The sequence below is a fragment of the Lolium rigidum genome, chromosome 7, assembly GCF_022539505.1.
Source record: "Lolium rigidum isolate FL_2022 chromosome 7, APGP_CSIRO_Lrig_0.1, whole genome shotgun sequence".
Taxonomy (NCBI): Eukaryota; Viridiplantae; Streptophyta; class Magnoliopsida; order Poales; family Poaceae; genus Lolium; species Lolium rigidum.
The window spans coordinates 141,260,080-141,287,399 of record NC_061514.1 but is presented as its reverse complement, the minus strand read 5'-3'; the positions used below and the strand labels follow the sequence as shown (position 1 = coordinate 141,287,399).

Sequence of the window (27,320 nt, the reverse complement as noted above, 5' to 3'; positions counted from 1 at the left end):
ATAGGTCATCCAAACCAAACTGCATGAGCTGAACGGACACTTGGGCAAGTTTGAGAAACTCCGTACTAGACAAGATAACTCTGCTTGAGAATACTTTTTTATTTATTTTGAAATGTTGCAAGTTTGTTATTTTATTTGGATACTAGTTCATATAAAATGAACTAATGCGAAGGTTTTCCATCTTTTTGATTCTTTTTGAGTTAGTTATGTCAATTTCATGACACGGTTTAATTTTTGAAATGTGTTCCATAACCCCGCGTGCTAAACTCCTTAATTGTCCATGATACGTGTTCTAATTTGAGTAAAAAATTAGTGGTTCCATTTTTTCCCATATTTTCTTGTAGTTGCTTAATAAAGCCATTTTTGCACTTATAAAAAATAAAAATATTTTCTGTCAAAAAATTGGATACGAAATGGCCCGACCACCAAACTCCACCCACAGCCCAACGAGCCCCTCCCTTTGTACAAGTCGGCCAGCAAACCCTAGACGCACTAATCCCTCACCCCGCCGCCTCTCTCCACGCACATTGCGAGCGCCCCATCAGCTCTTCCTCTTCCTCGCCGAGCAAGATCCTCCGCCACCCCGAGCCAGATCCTCCGCCAACCCCATCCATTCCTTCCCCGCAGCCAAATCCTCCATTGATGCTGACAAACGCGAGCAGCGGCTCCACCAGTTCCATGCCCTCTCGATCCCGAGGTGGCCTGCCTCCTATTTGGCAGCCTCGGGCCTCGAAGCCGCAAAATTTCCGATACCCCGCGCGCTCCCGCCCTGCCGGATTGATGCAGTTGAGTTTCCTGTCCCAGTTTTGTTCTACGATTTGAATTTGGGCAAGATCTGGGTCATTGTGTTCTAGGGTTTCATGTTAAGAATTGATTGGTTTCGTGATCTCTCCTTGTGGTAGGATGGGTGAGCACCAGAAGGCCGAGGTGTACGCGGAGGAGCTGCGGACTGCGAGGAGGATGACGACAAGACGGTCGACGCCGGGTTCCTGTTCAAGCCCGAGCTGCCCCAGGCAATCCAGGACCGCGGATTTCAGCACCCACCGTAGGAAAATCTCGCCCATCATCGAGCATTACTTACTAGCCATCTAGTACTTCTTGCCTAATAGGATACTACGACAGGGATGGAAATTTTTAGCACGCTATCTTGCTAGGCTGGTGATCCGTAGAAAGTGTCCTCATATTTTGATGTTTCGCAAACTAGAATGTCAATATGGTTGCCAGGTTTTAGATTTAATTTTGATGAAGTGATTATATTAGTACTGCTTTTGGCGTACTTGGAATATGATCATCTTGAACCAATTTTATCCTGTTCTTGGTGGTATCTAAGTTGCAGTAGCTTGATCATGATTGATTACTGGCTGTAGTAGTTATAGATGGACTTGTAGTGTCAGATGGTATTTTGCCTCTGTTTTACGTTTCCCAGTGGAGTAAAATAGCATTGTTAAATGCATCCTTTATATTGCCTCTGTCTTCCATATCCCTGATTGTACTTAGTCATGTGGAGGCTTTAGGGCATGAGCTACTTTAGGTATTGATTGTTGTACTATCTTGTTAATGGTTCGGCAAACATGTTTTATTTTGTTATGCTCTGTTCCTGATATTAGCTTCATACTAATTACTTTCTTATGCTAGAGATACTATTGTTGTAACTTGGTTCCTGATATATGCAAACTTGTTTAGGCTGCTGTGTTAGTTGATTGCTCCATTTAGGTGGTTATGGTAATTAAGTACCTGTTCTAGTAGTACTTTAACAGATACGCAGGCATACATCCTGTAACTTTCTATATTGTTGTAAAAAACAGCCATACACCTTGTTTTCCCTATTGCTGCTCACGTGGAACCAGTGGATTAACTCTCTTCTTTAACCTTCCAGGTTGCTAAGTTATATAGTTCGTTTTCTGAATCATTTATCTTGTACTCAAGGATACTATATTACTTAGCGTCGCGTCGGTTCTTAGGACTTTGGAGCTCCCTATTTTGTTTTAACTTTTAAGCAATGTTCTCACTGCTATGTAGTTCATTGACTGCAAATTATCTGCCAGCTACAGTTTTAGTCAGGAGAGGTGATCCTGATCGAGTACAAGGAAAACTTGGACTGCCAGATCGAGGACATGGACTTCACAGCCAAGGTACCCCTCCCCTCTTCTTCTTTGCTACCTTGACAACAAATATCCATCTATAGCAATGTCCCCATTTTGTGTGCTATCTGTTCATGTCCCTACTGTGATGTCCCCGGTAGTATACCTAGCATACTAATTTCGTGTTTAGATCGACCCAGGCTTTCTGTATGCAAGCTAATGTCTTGCGTATAGAACTAAGTTGTTCATGTCCCTCTTGTGATGTCCCCCGGTAGTATAACTAGCATACTAATTTCGTGTTCAGATCGACCCAGGCTACCTTCTGTATGCAAGCTACTGTCTTGTACATACAAGTAAATGGTCATGGAAGTTGTAACTACCCAGCATATACTGTAATGTATACTCATCTATGTAATGTTCCATTGATAATTTGATACTGTCAAAGTAATGATGCCATGGATATTTGTCACTCAGGTTCTGGCCATCTTTATTCTTTTTCTACTATCATGCTCACACTAAAATCATGCACTCTCATTTCTGACACATTGTTCTACTTTTCTGTGATAGAGGTTCAAGAAAGAAGCTGCTGAGAAGAACAAGAGGTCTTCAAGTATGCTGGGAGGTTGACAAGCTTAAGGAAGCAGATCATCAGCATGCCCTCCTTGCTTTCACCTTTGGAGTGAAGCAGATGATCTCCTGCTGCAACAGGTCTAAATCACCCAAAATCTATTTGTTTATGAAACATACTATTCTGCATGAAGTTCTTGCTTGATTTAAACTTGCTGTGTGATCTAAATGGTTGATATGACTTAGCTGTGTCTATATAATCTACGTAAAATGCGTTATTTGTAGTCCATTCTTTTGTTCTGTTGTAGTAATATATCATTACCCCCCTTAATGAATGTTTCAGTTCCCCTTGTGTACACAAACTCATTCAGTCCTTTTTTTCATTTTCATCTTGTTGGCCTCTTGCTAACGGCTTCTCGTTTGTGTGTCGTGTTGCAGAACTAGACCAAAGGAAGCAGTAGGTGCAGGTGAAAGCACATTGTTATTCGGTGAGGCCAACTACTACAGGCTGCTCACCGAGGTTTCCAATATTATCTATTTACATCTTCGTTCAACATGTTAACTATTTAAGATTAGTTGTAATTGATATTATCTGTACCCAGTTCATACATGTAACTTAACTTAGATAGGACGGATAACAAGTCCTGATTTCGCATAAGTTTTTAGCATCGTGCTCTTAGTTTGAACCATGAACAATGCGCAAACTTTTAACTTCATTTTTTGTGGTGTAATCGTGTGCAGATTTGCGTACTCAAAGGATAAAATTGAGATGAGGAAGGTTTATCTTGTATAGCGTGACAACTAGATATCCCGCTCGTTAACGAGTATGTATTGTTTCGAGTCGACTACAGTAGTATGAAATATATGATGTTCTGAAAGTGAACTCAGTTTCTTTTTAGTATAAACTACTAAAAAGTGCTATGTTTATGCACATTTTTAGTTTCCTACATGTCTTGTAGTTTCTCATGCCTGGTTTTCAGAAATTGGGGCAAGGAACAACTCTTGAAGAACCTATGTTATGTTGAAACTAGTTCTTCGAACTAGCATTTTTGTTAGATGGTCCTAGTTCATGTGTGTGAACTTGTAATGTACTGCTGAGAGAAACTTGTGATTATTGACATGTTATGTGATGCTACTGTTATTACTGAATTCTCGATATATATGAGGATGGCCCAAACGATTATCTCACTGTAAAAACCGAAATTGGGAAATTAAACAAAAAACGCTGGACCCAGTAATTGACTAGAACAAGGCCCAAAAATGGATCAGATTCGTAAAAGGCCAAGACCCATGATGGAAATGGACTATAAAAATGCCACAGGCTGAAAAAAAATCGCTAGTAAAAATGCTGGGACCTAGAAATTGTTGGGCTTGGCCCATGTACATGGGAGAAATGAACTGGGCTAATTTTGATCTGACATGGCATTAGTCACATGTCCGCCACGTAGGATTTGCCACGTTGGATCTGACGTGGATATACCAAATTGCACATGACCAAAATTTTGGTCGTAGAATGTATGACCATCAATTTTGGTCATATCCCTCTACGACCATTAGAGAAAAAAGGTCGTTGTGCTCCTTCAGTGACGCTCAACTGGCGACCAACAGTTATTGGTCACGGCGTGGTCATAGATGGCGCACAATGACCTTCCAATGACCAATAAGCAGTGTAAACTAGGACAATTTTTTACCCAAGGCAAGTAAATCTCTACGCCAAGAAATGCACGAGATAAGATCAACAAGATTGCAAGAAACTTCGTATGGGCTAGTAACGAGGGAGAACAAGCTGCTCAAGGAAAAGAGTTGGTGAATTGAAAGACTATTTATAAACCTAAAATTTGGGAGGGCTTGGGATGCTACGTATTGCGAGATCCGGTCATGCGGCTACCTCTACGTTGGCCTTGGCTCCAATGGACTAACCAAGAACGCACCTGGGCTGGCTCCAATCTTCCCTGCGATGATGCTGACATGGAAGCACCTGGGCTGGCTCCAAGCTTCCCTGCGATGATGCTGACATGGAAGCACTTAGGCTGGCTCCAAGCTTCCCTGCGATGATGCTGACATGGCTCTTTTTAGGGTTTCCACCAAGATCGCCCTTGGTTACAGGGAAACTGCCTCTTTTTATGTGGGCGCCACACCTCTTCAAAACCACCACCAGGAAAAACCACACATATGCTAAAGAGATGCGAGATAACAACTAAATCCGCTCCATCGTAAAGATTAACACGCATGTCCAGCTGGCGCAATACATTGAGTTTTGGGATACCTTAGCGACAGCTACCTTTAATCCTATGCGGGCGGATTCCATCTCCTAGTTTTTAACCATGGAAGGGACCTATAATGCCAACTCACCCTACCATGCACAGTTCTTGGGTTGACATGCTAGGTTTGATGCCAGGAAAATCTGGTCTGCTACGCCGAGTTGAAGTGCAGACTATTCGGTTGGCTGGCCTTTAAAGGAAAACTCCTGACTCGGACATGTTGGCCATCAGGGGGTGGCCCCATGACCCTCCCGCCCATCGTGCCTTGGCACGCCTAAAACTGCAGACCATGTCTGCAAAGATTGCCCTTTCACTGCGGCTATTAAAGGAAAGCTCCTGACTCGGACATGTTGGCCATCAGGGGGTGGCCCCATGACCCTCCCGCCCATCGTGCCTTGGCACGCCTAAAACTGCAGACCAACTCTGCAAAGATTGCCCTTTCACTGCGGCTATCTGGAACTTGGCGCAATCTTGGGACAACGATGGCATTTTCGGCCACAGGCAGAGCTTCACCTCCATTTCTGAATGGTGGGACTCCTTGATCGTTGGAAAGCCTCAAAAGGACCAAAGACTCGAGGTGGCAGATATTGACAGGGAAGACATCCTCCAGCGCGACCATGCTTTTGCTGACACAAGAATGCGTGTAAGGAGCGAAATTGACGAATCTTCACAGGACGTCGGCTTACCTACTCAAGGTGGTAGATATTGGTAGGGAAGACATCCTCCATCGCAGCGGTGCTTTTGCCAGCTATCCCGATAGAGTCAGATTAGACATTTTTGTTCCTTTTACGGTGGTTTCTGGCATAATCGGTCCTAATCTAAATATGCCCTCTCGTTTGACCGGATTTTTCTCTCTTGCTTGAGTAATGAAAAGGCAGAGCTCCTTCAGTTGCTTAAAAAAATCTCCATACAAACGCCTAAAATTCCGATGGTAACGTGCGGCCACCCCGTGATAGAAGCCGAAACACTGAACGAAGAATGCTTTTGTGTGTGAAATCGTTCCACCTGGAAGTTTAGTGGAGCAAAAATAAAGCAGGAGCTCTCGAACAGGCGCCCGAATTCTTTGTCGAAGTAACAAAAGCACACTCGGTCCACCGTACTCCGTACATACTCAATGGCACAGCGATGGCTACTTGTCAGGGCATCTCCAGCGGCGCGACGCATTTCGGACGTCCGAAATATCCGTTTGCGTCGCGCGGCGGACGCGAGACAGACCGTTTTTGTCCGCGCGTCCATTTGCACCCTGGGGTGGCTCCAGCGGCGCGACGCATTTCCGCGTTTGCATCAAATATAAAATTTTGAAACAACAAATAGGATTTCAACGAAGTCATAGTTATAACATTTAAATTTTTAAAAGTCTACATGAAAATAAGATACTAGTCCTCTAGGCATGATCTTCATGGCCAGCCATGGTCCATTGATGCTCAATCGATCCGTCATAGCACTGTTTGGAGACGGTGTCGTTTGTGACTTCTACATTCATATGTAGATAGTCCCGCCAAGATGAAGCTCCGGAAGTGGCGCAACCAACTCACCTTGGAATTCCCACTGGTTCTCATTGCGGCCATCAGGACGCTCGTTCTCAACGATCATGTTGTGCATGATCACGCAGCATGTTATCACCTCATGCATGGTCTTCAGGGACCATGTTCTTACCGGGTGACGGACAATTGCCCACCGAGCTTGGAGCACACCAAATCCACGCTCCACATCTTTCCTGCAAGCCTCTTGCATCTTGGCAAACCTCTTCGTCTTCTCGGAGTTTGGATTACGGACAGTCTTCACCAATGTGGCCCGGTCGGGGTAGATGCCATCGGCAAGATAATATGGCTTGTCATATGCATTTCCATTGATCTCATAGCTCACCCGGGGAGCTTTGCCTTGCATGAGCCTTTCGAAAACCGGTGATCGGTGCAACACATTGATATCATTGTTGGAACCGGCCATGCCAAAGAATGAATGCCAAATCCATAAATCTTGAGATATGACGAGCTTCAAGAATGACAGTCCGTCCCTCCTCATGCCCGCTGTATCGACCACCGCCATCCAAATGGACAGTTTTTCCACTCCCGATGCATGCAATCTATGCTCGCCAATCATTCCCGGGAAGCCTCTAGACTCGTTGATAGATAGGAGGCGTCTTGTATCCTCAACGAGTTGGCTCCTACGCAATATCGTCCGAACACGGCAATCACGGCTCGGCAAAACCCGTACATGGACTCAAGGCGTGTGCTCTCACCCATTCGAAGATACTCATCGAATATATCAGCAGCCATTCCATATGAGAGCATGTGAATAGCCGCAGAGCATTTTTGGTAGGAGGTGAAGCCTAGCGCACCTGTTGCATCGGACCTGCATTGGAAGTAGGGGTCGTAGTTCCTGACGCCCCGTAGAATGACCAAGAACAGGTCCCTTGACATCCTCGTATCGGCGCCGGAACAATTTTTCCGGAAAGATCGGATTGGTGAGGTGGAAGTAGTCCTTGTGGAGGCGGGCCCGCCTCGCCACTCGTTGCGCGGCAGGTTTTCGAGCGCCCCTTCACAGAGCCCCGGTGCTGCGGCCCCGGGTTTGAGGTGAACTCGTGGATCATGGAGGCCGCAGTAGTTGCCAATGTGTGCGCCGAATGATCGGACTCGTCGTCCGAAGAGGAGTCAACGATCTCCGCGCGGAACTTCTCCACCATATGCCACGCGTCCATCTACGTCGATACGAACTCTTGATCAATGGCCGCGCACAAATCGCGCCGAAAAAATGAGAAGGAACCTACCGGCGCAATAGGTCGAACAGGTCGTGGGCGGTGCGGAAGGGCGGCGCAACCGGCAACGTTTCGCCCGAAAACAGCCGGCAGGTTCGCGCCGGAGCCCCAACCCCGAGTACGATCCTGCTCTCCCGCGCGGCGACAACGGTGTCGGCGGCGAGTACTGCGGCGCTGCGGCGGACGGCGGGGATTGGGGCGGGGCCGTCGCACTAGGGCAGCAACGAGAGTGAAATCAGGTCGAAGCGGTCGATTTTGCTCTCGCTGACTTGCGGGACCGGGTAAGAAATGGAGGACGCTCGCCGCGTCCGCCAAGCGTCCGCGGAGACGCAAAGCTGACGCATATTTGAGCCAGGTTTGCGTCTCCGCGGACGGGCCGGTCACTTTGCGTCGACCTCACGCTGCCACTCGTGGGCGTCCACCACACCAGTCACCAGCCCAGGAGCCCAGAAAGGTCTAGGCCCACGTCCATCACAGCCGTCCGTCACAAGCTCCAACCCAGTAATAACGTAACACGTGGCTTCCCCGGTTCCTATCTTGTCCTACCTCTGTTTGGTCTTCGCTCTGCATCCTCTGCTCGTCCCACTCCATCCAATCGTTCGTCCGTGCTCCATCCATGGCAGCTTCAGCACTCTTCCTCGCCAACCACCTCCCGTCCACGCCCACGGTCAGGTACCTCCACCGTCACCACCGGTTGCTGCAGCCCAGGAGGCAGCAGCTCCCGCCCGGCTCGCTCGCCTCTCGGGCTCTCCGGCCTCAGCCGCGCCGGCGGCTCTCCGCCGTCAAAGAAACCAAGGAGGAGGAGGCCAAGACGGCCGAGGAGATCACCGAGAAGTACGGCCTCGAGGTCGGCCTCTGGAAAGTAAGCACGCCACACCAACAAATCAACTGAAACTTCGAAGTACTTGTGAGCTGAATTGTGTGACGTGCTGCTTGCTTCAGATATTTAGCTCCAAGGAAGAGGAGGGGGGCGAGGAAGGAGGAGAGAAGAAGACCAAGTCGAGGACCGACCAGGCCAAGGACCTCCTGGCCAAGTACGGCGGCGCGTACCTGGCCACCTCCATCACACTCTCCATCATCTCCTTCACCGCCTGCTACCTCCTCATCAACGCCGGCGTCGACGTCCAGCAGCTGCTCGCCAAGGTTAGAGCCAAACCTCTCTCAGGTTTCGATTGGAGCTGGTGACAAGCTTACCAATAAACTTACTCATGGGTCTCTTGTGTGTAAAATACAGATTGGCATCGCCACGGACGAGACCGGAGGCAAGGTCGGGACATTCGCGCTGGCCTATGCTGCGCACAAGGCGGCCTCGCCGATAAGGTTCCCGCCGACGGTGGCGCTGACGCCGGTCGTCGCCAACTGGATAGGGAAGATCACAAAGGGAGGCGACTGATGCACCGGCACCGGCAACGTACAGGGCACTTCGATGTGCACTTGCTCTGGTTTTGGCTAAATACTACTACAGTATGATCTTGGCTACCTGTAAGTCCACTGCCGCTATTACAGAAAAGATGGTATGATCCCAGTGTATCAGAGAACAACTAGTAGTACCAGTAATAGGAAATACGATCGAATTTTAGCTAGTACTGACAATGAATGATTGGTTAGTGCAGAAAGAAACCACTGGGGCCTTGTAAAATGCTTTGTACACTCTTCTGCATTGTAGTTTGTACACGTCTAATAACACAATATTTACAAAATCATGTGGCATAACTTAAAGGGAGAACCCACCCACCAAGACCGACCTCAACTGCTGAACTAAAGCAAAAATAAGTTACTGAACACATGTCGTCAGACAATGGCAAGATGCATTTCTCAGGCTGTATAGCTAGAACGATGCTAGACCGCCTTCCATTTTCCGAGAAAGGATGCAGAACTTGATAGAAATCACCAGCCTCCAAAGAGTCCTAGAAAAACCATTTGCCATCCCAAAAAAAAGAACTCTGTTGCTCCAAAATATCCTTAAATAGAGATATCCCTTAATTTATCTCGTTGGTTATCCTTGGGCAGGGGATACAACTGTAGCTTTACCCAGAACCGCTGGTTGTTCCCTCATTGCCTGTGGGGTAGCCACCTCTTGAGCTAAGAACTGATCCCACTGCGCTTCTGCTGTTTATCGTGTTAAGTGCTTCAAAGTTCCAAGTTGCAACTACGTGTATATTTAGCATACGAGAAGACAAAGATCTCAAGGAATGCATTAGAGGATACGTGCAGTTCTCCAGATATCAGTCATGCTAACATCACCATCAGTGAGAAGCCAGTAGTCTGCATCAGTCTGCAAAAGTGTGGCAAGACCATAAGTCACTGGATCTTTGAGAGTCTGGGTATCATATCAGAAGAAGATAATAAAGAACGAAAAAAAACAAGTTAAATTATTGTTGACGCTAGTAGAAACTTTACTGTTCAGTATGGAGATCAAGAATTCAGAGGTATGCAACTAATGTAGTGAAGTTGTATGAAAAAAATCTGATGAAATCAAATAGGTTAGAATAGGATGTTCTTTGCGGTTTGGGTTATGTTATTATGATGTTTCCCCATGTTTCATAAAAGTATTATTTATACTGAAAGAGAACTTACATCAACATCTGGAATGATCTTGGTCATCCCTCCCAAATCTTGAGCATTTAGATCAGGAATTTTGTGGACATGCTCCATGTTCGGCGATTTGTCCTTCGACCTGCTGCTCTGTCCAGCTTCTATGGTTCTGAAGCCCTCTGTGGTGGTAGGTATTGCCACATCTGCATGTTTTTGAGGCGTTTCAACACCAACCAGCTCCTCCAAGTTCCCGTCAAAATTACTATTAATATAACAAAACTGTTAATGGGGCGATTTACCAGTTGATATCAAGCATCAAGAGAAGACTAAAACATTACCTAACCAAGTAGAGATCAATTGAACCCATTGTACTCCTTATAACTATTCTATATCTCCTTTGGATGTAATCACCAGCCTGCTTATAGAACAGATGAACAGAACTCAACAAAATAGTTAATAACAACTTAACAGCCAGTGTATATGGAGAGCTCATTATTTTCACTATTTTGTTACCTCATCAGGATCTGGTACTTCCAGCATAGTACCATGAGGTGCCTTTATTGCAATTAGTGTTTTATCCTGCAGAACAACAAAGATCATATGAGCTCGCAACAAAATATTTAGTTAAAAGCATCAACATAATTATCTCCAGATGGATATTTATATATGGTGTTAGGCAAACTATGAATAATCAACAATAAGATGACTATCTTTGGGAAAGAATAATATTGCATTTCTTAGTAAAATAAACAAACCTTAAAGCAGGGCAACCCCTTGATGTCATCCTCAGTAAGGTATAGCCATCTAAAGATAAGAATTACAAAAGATGAATTAGTAAATGATTAAACAAGGCATGCTAGTAAGTCCAAAAACAAAACATGGAAGGAATAAAATTTACCTCTGATTGCTTTCCTCTTCAGTTAACTCCTTGACCTTTTCTTGCATTTCACTGTAGGATAATTATTTTCAGGTCATATAAGCATTTTATTTACGTAGCAGATAAATAACGGTTCACAATTTTGCAACCTCCAGTAGCTACCAACCTTATACTTTCATCCAATTCTTGCTCCTGGAGAATAAGGTTTTCAACTTCTGTCTGGAAGAAAGTCACAGCAAAGGCTACTTAAATTAAAATGGTTTTATTTCCATGTTCAGACATATTTACCATAAGTCTGATCATTTGAACATGATTACATGATGCTAGAAATTACAAAATACATACCTGCAGATCCGAAATTCCTAAGTTAGTTCCTGAGGCATCCAAACCCCTGCAGTGTTGAGAGCTTAGCATTTTGCACCATAAATACAGGCATGCATAGTTAAGAAATGAGGGGAGACAAAGATTACTTCCAACGGATTCTGTTCTTAAGCGTCTTTTCTATTAGCCCAATTCCTTCAAGGACGTTTGTAATGTCATATATGCGCCTTTTTTGAACCTGGGTTGTTAGAAACCACGTATAAGCTTGTGTCCAAAGGAACTACTGAAATGCAGCTTCATGAGAAAAAAAAATCCATACCTCCAATGTCTCTGCAGCATTATTTAAATCTAGAATGCCATCTTCAGCTTGTTTGAGCAAACTAATGAATTTTTTGGTCAACAATCCTGAACGAACATCACATAAAGAGATGTCAGGAAAAGAATAAGTATCAAAAAAGATGATGTACCAGATCTAAAAAGCTACCATGATGGGGGATAAAAAAAAGTCAAATTAAGCAGAATTGCAGATTGTTTGAGATGGGATGAACCTAATGAATTGTCATAGCGGCAAGAACCAACAGGAGTGACTGGATTGCCAGGTGAACCTGGAAAACACAAAGGTGTATGCATTAAACCATTAGTAAGGGATACACATATGAATTTAAAAACAAAAGTTGTGAGAAACAAATTATTTGATTCATGGAGCAAGAATATCTACGTGCCAGCATTTGATATAGGGGTCTGAGGTCCAGCTTTGCCAACTTTAGCCTTCGACTTGTATGTCCTAGCAGCTTTTCCAGAAACTGGGGTCATAAGTGGACTGCCAACTCCTTCAGCAAACCCAGGGCTACTTATCATGATACATTCAGTTGACTCAGCAGCAATGCTTTCTCCACATAGAGCTTTTCTTTTTAGCTACAAAAAGATGAAGGGTGTCATTCAGTGACAATTATGTCAGAAATGGACGTAAGTCAAACCCTCTGCCGCGTATGTTAAATGCTAACAACAGACATCAAATTATAAAGTATGCCAGGATGGTTCACGAAAAAATAGTATGCAAGAAGTGTATCATGACTAAGTTAAAATGCCACATGTGGCTAGGGTTCACACAAATGTTTTGTCGAACAGCTAGATAATGTACACAGGAACAATAAGCTACCATAAAACCATAAACAACTGCTAGATGACAAAACAATTCAAGAAAAGCCTTGTGCAGTTATCAGCTGTGTCAACTGTCAAGCATAGCTGCAGTGAGCCTATGACTTAAAAGAATGGTGATCATACCATAGCTACCAATAATCCCAACTGATGATTTTACTTCATTGTTAAAATCATAGCATCTCTAAAGCACAACTCTACTTGTCGAGCTTCAACCTGAGAAGCTGTGTGAACTATCCATGATAGCAATGGTCATAAATCTAGAATGCAGTTATCGGCAAGTATAGCTGCAGTCAGCCTATGACTTTAGAATGGTGATCATACTATAGTGACTGATAGTTTTACTTCACCGACAAATTCAGAGTATCTCTTATAAGCACAACTGTACTTGTTAGACTTCAACCTGAAAAACTGTTTGAACTCTCCAAGAAAGATAAATGTACATTTGCTACAGGTACTAGAGATCGAATGTTTGAACAGGAATAAGCATGGTGCTCCAATAAAACAGTTTTTTTCTAGCAAATTGCAGTGGTGTCAGTCAGCTAATAGGCAACAACTTGTAGGTTGCAGATACTGATAGTTCAGGCATGTCGACTTGCAGTATTAACAACTAAATTAGAGCTAACATGACAGAAGCACCCGAAGTGAGACTTTTCAATCATAGTTACAAGCAACTGGGTGAGGCAACAGAGAATGCACATCTGAACTGACCATACAAAGCATTGATCCTGATCTAGTACCTTACCAAGCCGATGTGAAGCAGCTCGGAAGGATTTAAGGAACATAACCTGTAGCATTTGCAATACAAACCTTACCATCCGAAAACACAAACTCTCCGCAGACCAGCTAGCAAACCTCACTGCACAGACTACTCACTTTGCAATCGATACTAGACAGCTAGCAGACGCCCCCTTTCGCAATGCGATGGAAGGTTCGCATACATCAGCAGTGCGTGCTTCTAAGCTTCCCCGGATTATATTCAGCGAAAGTAAACAAGCTGCCGACAATTCCACCAGATTCAGCACGCTAATCCTAGACACCAACACCTCGAGACCTTTTCCGAAATACTGCACAACATGCTCCGCCAAATGAGGGCTCGAGCTGCAGTTAAACCTCACACCCCAATCCGTACGAAAAACCCCAACACGCAAGCAAATCGATAATACTCCAGTAGTAAAGTTCTCCGGGTAAAGCTCGGAGCGGAAACTCACGGGCGTCCTGGTGACGATCTCCTCCACGACGTCGGCGCCGACGCCGCCCGGGGACGCCGCTGCCGCTGCCGCGTCGGCGGAGGACAGCGTGAGGGGGAAGCGGTGGTAGTCGCCGGGGACGGCGAAGGGCGGGCGGCCCGGCTTGAGCGGGACGTGGCGCTGCACCGACTGCACGATCTGCTGCGCCGCCTGCGGCCGGCCACCTCCCGCTCCCGACATGGTGGTATCCGGCGGGGAGCCACCCGAATCCGGCGATCACCTGCCGGCGCGCAGAAAGGAACCAGCGGCCGGCCTTGATCGTCTCGCCGGCGATCGCGGTTGATGCAGGCCTCCGGCACTAGGGTTCCGGCGAGGTCGGCGGCGGGAGGTGGGGCGGCGGCAAGGCGAGGGGTTAGTGGGGAAAAGCGTGGGGAGAGAAGAAAAAGGAGGGAAATTTATTAGGCGTTTGCGAGTTGCGGCTTCGGATAGGTATGTGGAGGGAACGGAGGGGGAACCGGATGGGTCTGGGTAGATGTTTTTGTTACTTTGAGGGGGCTGTGCGTAAAAGTGGCTTGGGTGGAGCCCGCGAGAGCTTGGTTTCATTGGTGTGCCTTGGTGACGTCATGTCGGTTCATGGAGTTGTTGGGAACGTGTTGCCGAGTTTTGCTCGTGTTTCATCATCCCTTCCAGAATAATCCTAAATAATCGGATAAAACATAATGTAAGTTTATTACATTCATCATAAAATATACTACCTCCGGATCGAATAAAAAAAAATAACAAGAGGAGCCCCGAAGGGTCTGGAAGCTTATATTAATATCCAAACAGTGGAGGTGTATATTATTACAGAGGACCCCAGAAGAAAGGTAAAATAAAACATGAGTCCCCAATATATATGGAGAAGACCTCACTGAAAGATGTAAAAAGCAATCGGGTCCCTCCCTCTCTCCTTTTGCCGAGCCAGAAGTCAGCTGCACCGCCATCGGGCACCGCCGCGGGGACAAAACCACTTGTTGCAATGCCGACGTTGAGCGCGGCCGCTGACCTGGAAGAAGGCCTCCGATGGAGGTTGATAGGATGCCGGAGCTCACCGGCGTTAACGAACGGCACACAGCTGTGGAGATGAAGCTCGCTGTAATTGCTTCCAAGCTTCGGAAAGTCCATACAGATGAACTCTCGCCAGCTCCTTCGATGTCGATTCGCCCGACCTCAATCACGACACTCCTACCACGGGTGGGAGAAGGCAGGCAGAGATGATTGGAGCATCAAGAACTCAACACAATATAGCCACCAAAGACAACACCGTCATCACCGTCTTCATCTTCCTCCTCGCCGCCACGGCCGGCCAGGTCGATGTCGAGGATGTCGAGGGCGCATCTTTGCAACCACCAGTGCTTATTGTTGAGGGGCTTGGCAGGAAGAGCATATGATTCCATCCCCCGCCTTGGGGACTTGACATCACATCTCCCCGGCCATTCACCGGTGTCGCACCAAGACACCAGGGAAGGAGAGCCCCTGCTCTTCTCCATCGTTCCACCACCCTCCGTCCGTCTTCCCCACCCCTCACCACCACGGCGGTCCAGTGGGAAGAGGACGAACAGAGCAGACATGGAGATCGAAGAGGGAGAGCAAACCTTGAGCTTATTGACGGAGATCCATGGGGGAAGGTCGAGCGCCGCCGTCTCCGACCACCGGAGCTCCTTGGCGCGCCGCCGCCACCACCATGCGCACCGGATCTTGCCTAGAAGATCTGGAGCTTGACTCCCAAACCACAGCATCCCACCAAAGACTCTAAACCTAACCTTGTCTACATCACCGGCGCGTCCCCCTCCCCATCTCCGGCCGGCAGCGCCGCTAGAGAAGGGTCGGGTTCGGCCCGGTCTTCTTGGGTCAACGGGCAGAAGAGAGTATGGGGGCGGAGAGGGAGGACGAAGGGTAGAGCGGTGGATCGAATAAATTGACTTGACATCAGCCTAAGATCATTGATGACCCACAAGTATAGGGGATCGCAACAGTCTTCGAGGGAAGTAAAACCCAAATTTATTGATTCGACACAAGGGGAGGTAAAGAATACTTATAAGCCTTAACAACTGAGTTGTCAATTCAGCTGCACCTGGAAAAGCACTAGCAACAGGGGTGATGTGAAAGTAGCAGTGGTATGAGAGCAATAGTAATAGTAACACAGCAGCAGTAATAATAGTATGAGAGCAATTGCACCAGAAAATAGTTGATACTACTTCCAATGTCATGTAGAACAGGTATATGATGATGAAAGATGGACCGGGGTTCCCAGCTATCTACACTAGTGGTAACTCTCCAATAACAAGTGTTGGGTGAACAAATTACGAGTCGGGCAATTGATAGGATTGAAATAGCATTAAGACAGAATATCAAGATCATTAATCATGTAGGCATGTTTTCCATATATAGTCGTACGTGCTCGCAATGAGAAACTTGCACAACATCTTTTGTCCTACCAGCCGGTGGCAGCCGGGCCTCAAGGGAATCTACCGGATATTAAGGTACTCCTTTTAATAGAGCACCGGAGCAAAGCATTAACACTTGGTGAAAACATGTGTCCCTCACATCACCGCCATCCCCTCCGGTTGTCCCGATTCTTGTCACTTCGGGGCCATTGGTTCCGGACAATGACATGTGCATACAACTTGTAGATACAATCTAAGCAATAAGTATAGAGCTTAAATCTAAGATCATGGCACTCGGGCCCTAGTGACAAGCATTAAGCATAACAAGATTGCAGCAACAATAACTTCATAAACTTTGTAGATAGACAATCATAACGTAACAATCCATCGGATCCCGACAAACACAACACCGATTACATCAGATGAATCTCAATCATGTAAGGCAGCTCATGAGATTATTGTATTGAAGTACATGGGGAGAGAATACCAACTAGCTACGGCTAGAACCCGTAGTCCATGGGGGAACTACTCACGGAGCATGATGGAGGCGATGGCGTTGATGGAGATGGCTTCCGGGGGCACTTCCCCGCCCCGGCAGGGTGCCGGAACAGAGACTTCTGTCCCCCGGATTGGAGTTTCGCGATGGCGGCGGCGCCCCTGGAGTCTTTCTGGAGTTTCGTCAAGAGGTATTGCGTTTTTAGGTTGAAAGGGATTTTATAGGCGAAGAGGCGGCGCAGGGGGGCACCTGGGGGCGCCACACCACAGGCCGGCGCGGGCCCAGGTCAGGCCGCGCCGCCTTATGGTGTGGTGGCCCTCTGGCCCCTCTCCGACTCTTCTTCGGTGTTCCGGATGCTTCCGGGAAAAATAGGAGATTTGGTCTTCGTTTCGTCGAATTCCGAGAATATTGCCCGAACAGCCTTTCCGGAACCAAAAACAGCGAGAAAACAGAGACCGGCACTGTGGCATCTTGTTAATAGGTTAGTTCCGGAAAATGCATGAAATCATCATAAAGTGCAAGCAAAACATGTAAGTATTGTCATAAAACAAGCATGGAACGAAAGAAATTATGGATACGTCGGGGACGTATCAATCATGCATGCATGGGTCTCCCTCCGCATCGATTAAATCCAACCGAAGGGGGTATTTCGTAAGTATTTAGATTTAACATTGCAGACATTAAGACATTTTTATATAAACTTGGTCAACTTAGAAAATTTGAATTAGACAAAGAACACCAAATATTTTGGAATGGGTGAAGTACCTGTAGATAATAGCACATTTTCATTAATTCAGTCAAACTTACATAAATTTATTGACATGAAACACCAATTATTTTGGAAAACCAATTATAGACATGGAACAACACCAATTACATAAATTTATAGACATGTAGTACTTGATATTGGTAAACTTACTAGCGCCCTCTCGGTAGTTTTTTAATGTCAAGGAGCGTATATATGTTGATTAGCTAGAAATTATTACCTCTTACTGACTAAAGTGGTCATGTTGGTGGCATAGTTGCCGTCGGTAGTTCCTTGTTATAATAATAGGAAGACAATTCTTTTCTTAAACATGAGGCAAATATTTGTCTTTTGTTCACCAATAGATGATTTTTCTCGATTTAATTGCAAGGAAACGTCTGATGTTTTTTGTCGATTTAATAAGCTAATTATAATCATGCACAGGAGACCAAGAAGATGTTCTAGGGTTCCGGTCTACACAAATTGCAAGGGGGGTGATGTCGATCTCGACGATGGTGATTGTGTTCACGGTGGTGACAATGAAGATGTCGATGGAGCCATGGAGGTGCGCTCATACACCTACGAGGAGTTGGTGGCGATGTTGGCTTTAGTTTCACCTCATTGGCGGTCGCGGGACAACAGGATATGCCCTCTCCAGATGAAGAAGAGAACTTTCATCGCTGCCTCAGAAAAATCCCATAAAACTAAGGCATAGACTTTACTTCAAGACGGAGAGTTACTTAAAAAGGAGGAAGCCAAGCGATGCTCGAGGTGGCTAGGGGCCACCATGGTGCGGCTAGCTTTGTGGGTCGCACCATGGGTCTCCGTGGGTCATCTCGTGGGCCTCCACGCTAGTGGTCTTCGTCTAGATAAATAACTAGCTAGCTAGGGATTTTACCTCGAATTAACTGAGCTTTGTAATACCGCTAAAACAACAAATTACGAAATGGAGGGTTTTCTACTTCCCAAAATGAAATACCAAAACACAAATACTTTGGAAGAAAATCTCCTAAATCATCTAACAAAGGCAAATAATTCAAGATCAATGCAAATAACATGGTAAAAATGAGCAATATGATCAGATAATGGTGATACAAATTACATGTAGCCTGAAGAATTGCAGCAATCTCAGCTTGCATCTATCTTTTATCCTAAATTCGCTCAACCAGTCACCAAGCAAGGCAACATTCCACACGGACACACATATCGAGCCAGATGACAAGAAAGGGACAGATGTGTTATATTTTCCGATAAATTAACCTGCATCGATTCGATCCTTCTTGTTGCTAAATTTGGGTCAGATAAAGAATCCAGTTGTGTTGAGGCGAGGCACGTAAACGTGCGTGATGCGTCCAACGGGAAGGATGGAATTGCGAAACAAGCCACAGCCAAGGACCACATCGCAAAAACACCCTAGAGACCCTGACCAGACCAAAAAACGGCGTTGTGGGCGTGTGACACGATCCCGCGTACGTCCCGAGGACCTAGCGTACGAGGAGATGGTGATGGTGGGGCCTTGGCGCTGCCACTTCCCCTCGCCCCACCGTCCGATGCGGCGTCCAGGACACGCTAACTCGCCACGAGCCTACGATGTCCCACGCGCTTCTGTTTTCTCAATCTCTACGTGATGCGATCTTCTGCGGAGCTACCCACGAGGCACCGAAAAAGAATGAGAGTATTTGACAGTCCCTCAAGTCCCAAAATAAAAAAGGCACGGTATTTCTTTTTTCACTGACTTGACAAATGTAGCAAATAGAAGATGCAATCATTTTTATATTTCGGTGTATAAGGTCCTAGTAAAACACAAAAAAGATAGAATGCAAGTAACAAAATAAAAAGCTACTATTTTCAAAGAAAGCACAATCTTATGCAACAGGAGGACAAGATTGGTGTGCACTTACGTGAGATAAACGTTCCGGAGGTTGACATGGATTCATTAAGCACATAGATTTTCTAGATAAACATGGTGAATATCTTGTCAAATTTTATTACTTACACATGTGAGAAAATACACCCGCGGTGATTGATATTGAGACCACAAGTGTGAGCAATCAAGTGATTTATTAAGACAAAAGTCTAACCACCGCTTTACATTTCAGTGTCCTTGATCAAGAACCCATATTGCAAGTCTAAGAATTGGAATGTGGTCAATGTGATCTCAACCATTCGACATCTTTTCCTTACTCTAAGGTGTAGCCCTATGAACCCATAAAGAGGAAGCAACATAAGGTCAAGCTTCGTACATTAACATCATAGAACCACATGAAAGTATAAATACTCATAGCATATTATATACAAACCATGACTAGGTCATCTTATGCCCTCACAAACATGAGAAACTACTCAAGACATTAAATGACATGGACATGATGCAGATTATAACACAATCTGAAAATATAACTTCACCACAAAACAACCTCAATAAGCCAAGTACAATTATTCGCAAGACACCACAAAGATGTTATAAGGTTCCGATATACACAAATTGCAAGGGGGATGACGTCGATGTCGAAGATGGTGATTGGGTTGATGGTGCAGATATCGATGGAGATGCCCCTACGCCTAGGAGGAGTTGGTGCGGCAATGGCTTCGATTTCCCCTCGGCGGTGGCCGTGAGAGACAACAAGACATGCACTCTCTAGGGAAGAATAAGATTTTCGCCTCCACCGCCGCCTCAGAAAAATCTTGTAACATTGTGGCGTAGCTTTTTCTCCGACATAACAAGTTACTTGAAAAGAAGGAGACGAGGCGACGCTCAAGGCGGCTAGGGCCCACCATGGCACGACCAGCCTCGTGGGTCGCGCCATGGGGTTTTCTTGGCCCCTCGTTGCTCGTATCGTGGGCCTCCAACATTAGCAGTCTCCGTCTTGATAAATAACTTGCTGATGATTCTTTTTGTTGAATTAATTGACCTCTGTAAAGTCCTTGAAATAGGAAAATACAAAAGAGGGTTTTTCTACCTCCCATAATTAAATACCAAATCACGGGAACTTTAAAAGGAAATCTTGTAAATCATGTAAACAAAGGAAAATAATTCAAGATCAATGCAAATAACATCTTGAACATGAGCAATATGATCCAATAATGGTGATACAAGATGCACAATATGTATATAATTTATTTATTTAGAATGCATCACACAAACATCTATAAAATGCCATATCCCCTACACAGAACCCATATATGTTGAAAGATCGAGATGTCGCCTAGAGGGGGGGTGAATAGGCAATTAAAACTCTTAGAAGTCGTTTGGAAGCCAGGTTTTCATTTCATTTGTAGCATTTTGAAATGAATACATGTATTCATTTCATTTACATTGTAATTCCAGAAATGGACACTTGTTTGGTTGCCACAGGAATTGTAAATGACAGTAGAATTCAATATTGAATTTGTTTGGTTGCCACAGGAATTGTGAATGACATGTTTCAGCTCGGAATTGTAATTACACATGGCATCATTTTGCTGGATTTCCCAAATGAAATGATGGCCCAATTCTGTGGCAACCAAACAGCCCACCTATGAAATTTTAAAATGAATTCCAGGATTCCAGGCTTAAATGATGGATACCAAACAACCTCTTACGGTTTTGTCTTGTAAGAATGCGGAATTAAACTAACGTTTAGTTTACAAGCACAAACCCTAAATATGCTAAGCTCAACTAAGTGTAACAATAGCAACTAGAGCTAAGCAAGATAGGCACAAGATATATGTACTTCAAGCACAATGGCTATCACAAGGAAAGAGAGCTCGGGTATAGAAATAATCGAGGCACGCGGAGACGAGGATGTACTCCCGTGTTCCCTTCCTTTGCAAGAAGGTACGTCACGTTTGGAGGAGTGGAGGTCCCACGAAGGATTCCCCGCGCCACGAAGGCTCACCCTATTCTCCGAACCACACCCACGAAGGATAATGGCCCTTTCCTTATGGTTAGCTTTTCCTCCGCTCCGGAGATGGCAAGCTCCACAACCACTTCACAAGCTCCACGAAGGAGAAGCCCGGGCCTCTTCACAATCTTCTTGAAGAGATCACCGGAGCACCAACCGCCAAGCCAACTAGGAGGTCTCCCTCCAAGAGTAACAAGCTCACGGTCTCTCACTCAAACTAATCGTGGTGGAGAGCTCAACACTATGCAATGATGCTAAGCAAGAACACTAGAGGTGTTCAAATCCTTCACTCTCAAATCCCACCCAAACAACAAATGCTAGGATGAGATTGGAGAGGAAGAACAATGGGGAAAGTCAACAAAAGACTTCAAGATCTAGATCCAAAGAGTTCCCCTCACTTAGAGGAGAAATGGATTGGTGGAAGTGTAGATCTAGATCTCCTCTCTTAGATCCCTCAAGAATGAGCAAGAATCATGGGGGGAGACAAGAGAGAGAGCAAGTTCTTCAAAAGCAACAATGGAGGTGAGAGAATAGAAGAACTAGTTAGCTCAAGGTGGAAGAAAGGTCTATTTATAGCTAGGAAGCAAATATACCCGTTGGGGGAAAAAACAGGAAAAAACAAAGGAAAAACGGGCTGAAAACACTCCCAGGCCGGCGGGGCGACCGGCTGACCGGAGCCTGGGCTGGGGAGGCCGGTCAGCCGTCCGGTCGGGCCGGCCCACCGACCGTACGGGGCGACGCACGCGCACAGGCGGCAGACAGCCACAGGCGCGCGGGGCGAGCTGGCTGCGCAGGCCGTGTGGGCCGCGCGGGGCGGAGGCGGCCCAGGGAGGCGTCCGGCCAGGCCGGGGGCAGCGCCGGGCAGGCCGGTCGTGGACCGGGCCCGAGGCCGGTCACGGGCCAAAAGCCGGTCCGGTTGGCGGCCGGTTGCGGACCGGGTGGGCCGGTGGCTGGCCCGGTCGGCTGGCTGGCCCCTTCCCTTTTTTTTTCTTCTTTTACTTTTTCTTTAATAACAAATGCTCCCGAACTCCGATTCGAATGAAACCAATTTTGTTTGAGAGATAAGAACCAATGCTATCCTCTGGAAAGAGAAAACATAAGAATCTGTAGGAGGGGATTTTATCATAAATATAAAAGGTAGAACCTTATATCATGAATAACCGATAAAATCACCCAACCTCGAAAACGCAATAGAAGATGCATGCGAACTCCGTTTTCGATGAACTTGGGCTTGTTCTAAAGCTAGCAACAAGCTCAAGAACCTTACACATAGAAACACCAAGAAGCAATAAGGATATGCAAAGTATGCAAAGGATTGAGCTCCCTAAGACGATGTGATCAAGTTACCCAACCGAAAGCCCCTCTTGATAGTGCGGCTATCTATCCTATAATCCGGTCTCCCATCAACCACCTTGAGACCGGTAAAATGAAAACCTATAAAGGTCATAACTTTGCCTTGCGCATCCCGCTTGATCTTGATGATAACTCTTCAAGCTCTACACAAGCCGGAATGCCTCACTTGATCATTGTTGCTTTGTGAAAACTCACAAATGCTCCCCCATACATTATGATGGGAAAGCTCCATTGATGCACGTCTTCACATGTCCATTATCACCAAATGGACTGGCAAGCTTCAAGCATGTGATTCACTCAAGATGCTCATCTTGAACTTGCCCAACTCAACCTTGTATCTTCTCATACTCACATAATATAGAGCATGGCTAATATTGAGTTCCACATAAGAACTCCATCTTCATTTCTTCTTCTTGATCATATCACATATATATCTTCATACCGATGATCTTGATGCCAATACACAAGATATAACTTTATCTTCATGGCATCCATACTTGAATCCAACATATGGAGTACAAGTAGTACCTATGGAGTATTCCTTCATATAAACTCAATGAAAACATTAGTCCATAGAGGTTGTCATTAATTATCAAAACCACACATAGGGGCAATGTACCCTTACAATCTCCCCATTTTGGTAATTGATGACAACCACAATAAGAGGGTTTATATAATGAATATTAGAAACAAGTACGCAACTTATCCGAGAATAAGTTATATACAAGAGGTTGTATTTGATATGGTCAAGTAACACAAATCTACTAGCCCATATCAAAACCGGCTCTACTCACACAACTACAACAAATGCAAGAGATGTGAGTAGAACCAATATATATAGAGAAAACTCCCCCACAATGTATGCACGTGTGATGAACATGAATTCATTGCATATATTGTCAAGATTAACCTTTGGGATAGTTTCCACTATATATATACAACCATGCAAGACATATAAATATGGAATGCATGAGAGGACAAAACACTTAAGCACAAACCAAACTTAAGTATAAAACCTTAAACCCTCTAAACTTCTCCCCCATTGGCATCGATTGTCAAAATGGGTGAAAAATTTAGAAGGCCAATATAATGTGAGTTCCTCCCCAAGGTGTGCACTTTTCATAATTTGAGTGGAATCAAGTGCACATATCCAATGATGAATACTTGAAGGAAGTCACACTATATTGAGGATCAAAGATTGCATAAAGTTAACATGGTGAAGTGAGCTTCAACAAATAAAGCAAGCAATCAAAAATCCAATTGGACAAACAAAGATATCATGATAAGAGAGATATAGTGCTCTAAATAAAGTAAGAAAGCTCCCCAAGGTTCGTGCACAATTTATAATGTTTGCATTTGAATACAATATGCACAAACATGGAATCCTCACTCCCTATATTTCATTTAGAACACAACTAAGATAAAGAGAATAAGCTTACCAAGAACAACTTGAGTCCAACAATTACGAGATATGAGTGCATGAAGAAAAAAAATAAACCAAGCACTCATAAATCTTCTTTACCAACAACACTAAAATCAAAAGGATAAGAAGATGGTTGGCAAAGAACAAGGATGTCAAGGTGATGGATCAACGCTCTCATGTATATGAGTTTCTAAAGTGGACAAGATGATCCATAAAGAAACATGGACACACAAGAGATTAATAAAATAAATAAGACAAGATATCCAAGATGAAGTCATAAAATATACCAAAGGATGTTTGCTTAAGAAGCATATATAGCCTATGGCTCCAACTTTCACTTACGGTATATGAATGAGCTTCAACCAAGTTAAATCTCAAAAACATCACAACTAACAATAAGGGAAGTAGAGCTAGTTGGAGTGTTTTGAGAAAGGCAACAAGTATCATAAATATGGATTTATTTCGCAATTTCATCAATATTGCACATAAGAGCTCTTTGAGGAATTGATATGCAATAAATTGCTAGAGGGCATATATATATTCCTATCATATGCATCTTCTCAAATTACTCAAATGTATAATAAGAAGTTTTCTTTAAAAGGATTTTTCAAGAATCACAATATTTTCGAAATAAAGAATTCATGCCAAGATGCAACCTACAAGAGGTTGGATGCTATATGAGCATGCATGAATAAGATACTTGTTACCGAGATAGCAATGGCATGATGTAGTAGATAAGAGTTCATCGATCATCCTAGCTTGACTCCAATTTTCATATGGTGACAACACCTTCCTTATAGATGAGACAAGCCTCCATTGCATCTCCAATGTACCTAAAACAACATTCAAGTATATCTTGGTCCCCAAACTTATTGGGTCCAAAATGGTTAGACTAACCACAATACATAGGATACACTCCATATCAATATGTGCATATTTAGATGAAATTTGAATTTCATGCACATCTTAGCCATTTAGGATTTGATGGAGTATACCCTATATAATGGATCAAAGAAAGAAAGCATGCTAAGAATATAAACAAATTACATATAAGCACGCATAAAGACTTTAAAGATCCAAGGAAAATATACTTTGGACAAAACACAAAATGAATTGAAGAAGGCATAAAGATGCGACCAAACAAATTTGTTGTCCAAAATATATCAAAGACGCAAATCACAAAAGATTTGTTCAACAAATGAACTAAGAAGGAACCAATGAGAATAAAGGATGAAATAAAGCAAACATGCTCAAGGATTTATCTCATTCAAGCAAATAAATCATGTAAGAAGGAATGAGATAGAAAACTTCCAAAAAGAGCAAGGTTCAAACAAATAAACCAAACCCTCTACACTTTTCACAATGGCACAATGTACCGTAAGGAAAAGGTTTGTCTTCCAAAACAAACACTTGATATGAATAAAGAGAATTTATCAAAAGATTTTTCAAAAGGACAAGGAAGACACATGGGAGCAACAAGGATTTGTTGGAAATAAAATAAGGCAATAAGAAACAATCCAAGGTGAAGGTGATCCATAAAATCAACCACATACAAGGTTATCAATTGTCAAAGACAATGAGAATATTGGAATTAACTTCCAGTGGTATATTAACAATGAAAGTAAGGATCAACTTCACAATAAAAGGCATAGAATAAGTATATAGAATTAAGCACTATGCACGGATGAAGATTCTTGATAGCTTCAACTAGTCAAACAATCACGCACGGCAATGATTAGAATAACTTGAAGCAATCGGTGTCCCAAATAAGATATAGAGATATGTATTTGAGTAAACATCGTATCAAGAATTTCTTACTCAAACAAGAATCCATAAGATGAGCAATACAAGTTTTTCAAATAGAAGTGAAGCTTGTTTGAGCAAACATGCCACCTAGGAACAAGATAATTAAGAGCATCAACTCTAAGTGGCATAACCTCATATGTTCACATTTTCTAGGCTTGTGATATGTACAAAACATATTACTCCCCCATAATGTGATAAAACATTTCTTCTAATCAAGAGGCAACAAAAATTCGACTAGAGATGATTAATGGTCATTTAGAATTTGAATTTGTCATGAGTATGGCATACCACATAGTGACTAGATAATCTTGCAATATCAATACTAAGTGGTGGTACCCATGTACACACATTTTTTAGAGAAAGAGAGATGCACAGAGCATATCACTCCCCCAAAATGGGATGTTCCATTAATCACTCAAAGAGAGCCAAATAAGATATCATCAAGATGCATTAGGCTCCAAGACAATACACACGTATATGATGAGTCAAACAAACATACTTGAATACACAAGATAGGTAAGTAAGGCACAACACATACACACAAATATTTGGTACAAAACCAAACATGCAAAGGGGCAAGTAACTTACAATAAATATGATGAGTTGAAGTATAAGTTACCGTAAAGAGGAACATTGGATATAAGATATAGATGATAATCCATACGACTTGGCTTGGTCAAAATATAATATATGAAGATCCCTTAATTCTTCATGAAGTAGCCAAGTCTCCAATGACCTCCACTTGTACCTATTGATCAAGTTTGAGCTTGTTGGTCCCCAACCAAGTTGGGTCCTAAGATGTTAGTCACAATAGGCTTGGCAACCCAAATGGTTCTTTTCTTGAAACCACTTTGAGTTCCAACAAACTTGGCAAACACATTGCCATCCTTATTCTTCCCTAGAGAATAATCATCATCAACAATTATAGGGTTAGATAAGGTACCCCCTAAGCAAGAAGAAGCAAAGTGCCCCTTCTCACGACATAAGTAGCAAGTGTTCCCCTTTCTCTTCTTTATTGATTTCTTCTCTTGGGGAACAATATCTTGATTCTTCTTGGGAAGTGGCCTATCTTCAACTTGAGGTCGAGCATGACCTTGACCTTGACCTTGTGGCCGTTTCCCTTGTTGTTTCTCACTCAAGTGCTTCTTCTTCTTCAATGGGCATGATCTAACATGGTGCCCTTCAACTTTGCACTTGAAGCAAACAATCTTGGCCGAATCATTGACTTTGTCTTGGCCCTTCTTCTTGTTGTTCTTGCTCTTGGACTTGTTCTTGTTATTGGAGTTGAATCCAAGTCCACTCTTGTCATTGGGGGATTGTTGCACACTTAGCATCTTGTCAAGTGCGGATTTCCCTTCATGACGCTTTTCCAAGTCTTTCTTTAAAGAAAGGACTTGAGCCTCGAGCTCTTTTATTTCCTCTATATGGTTAGTAGAAATACA

General features: G+C 44.1%; 2 protein-coding genes across 3 annotated transcripts; one reads left to right on the top strand and one right to left on the bottom strand.

The window, feature by feature from the left end:
• The first annotated feature begins 8,187 nt into the window (after positions 1–8,187).
• Positions 8,188–9,364, top strand: LOC124676585. The gene is made up of 3 exons (XM_047212626.1): positions 8,188–8,526; positions 8,607–8,807; positions 8,899–9,364. The coding sequence occupies exons 1-3, from the start codon at positions 8,281–8,283 to the stop codon at positions 9,055–9,057; spliced, it is 606 nt and encodes a 201-aa protein (XP_047068582.1). The 5' UTR covers positions 8,188–8,280; the 3' UTR covers positions 9,058–9,364.
• LOC124676584 (transcription factor E2FA-like) lies at positions 9,269–12,306 on the bottom strand. 2 transcript variants are annotated; one of them, XM_047212624.1, is made up of 13 exons: positions 12,120–12,306; positions 11,946–12,002; positions 11,717–11,802; positions 11,547–11,635; positions 11,422–11,467; positions 11,243–11,295; positions 11,098–11,148; positions 10,955–11,003; positions 10,713–10,778; positions 10,538–10,614; positions 10,242–10,461; positions 9,873–9,939; positions 9,269–9,770 (listed from the first exon to the last, which is right to left on the bottom strand). In XM_047212624.1, exons 1-13 carry the CDS (start codon positions 12,253–12,255, stop codon positions 9,661–9,663), a joined length of 1,107 nt encoding a protein of 368 aa, XP_047068580.1. In that variant the 5' UTR covers positions 12,256–12,306; the 3' UTR covers positions 9,269–9,660. The 2 variants fall into 2 exon arrangements, with proteins under 2 accessions (XP_047068580.1, XP_047068581.1); XM_047212625.1 differs by having other exon boundaries at positions 9,269–9,773; positions 12,116–12,215.
• Positions 12,307–27,320: the final 15,014 nt, after the last annotated feature.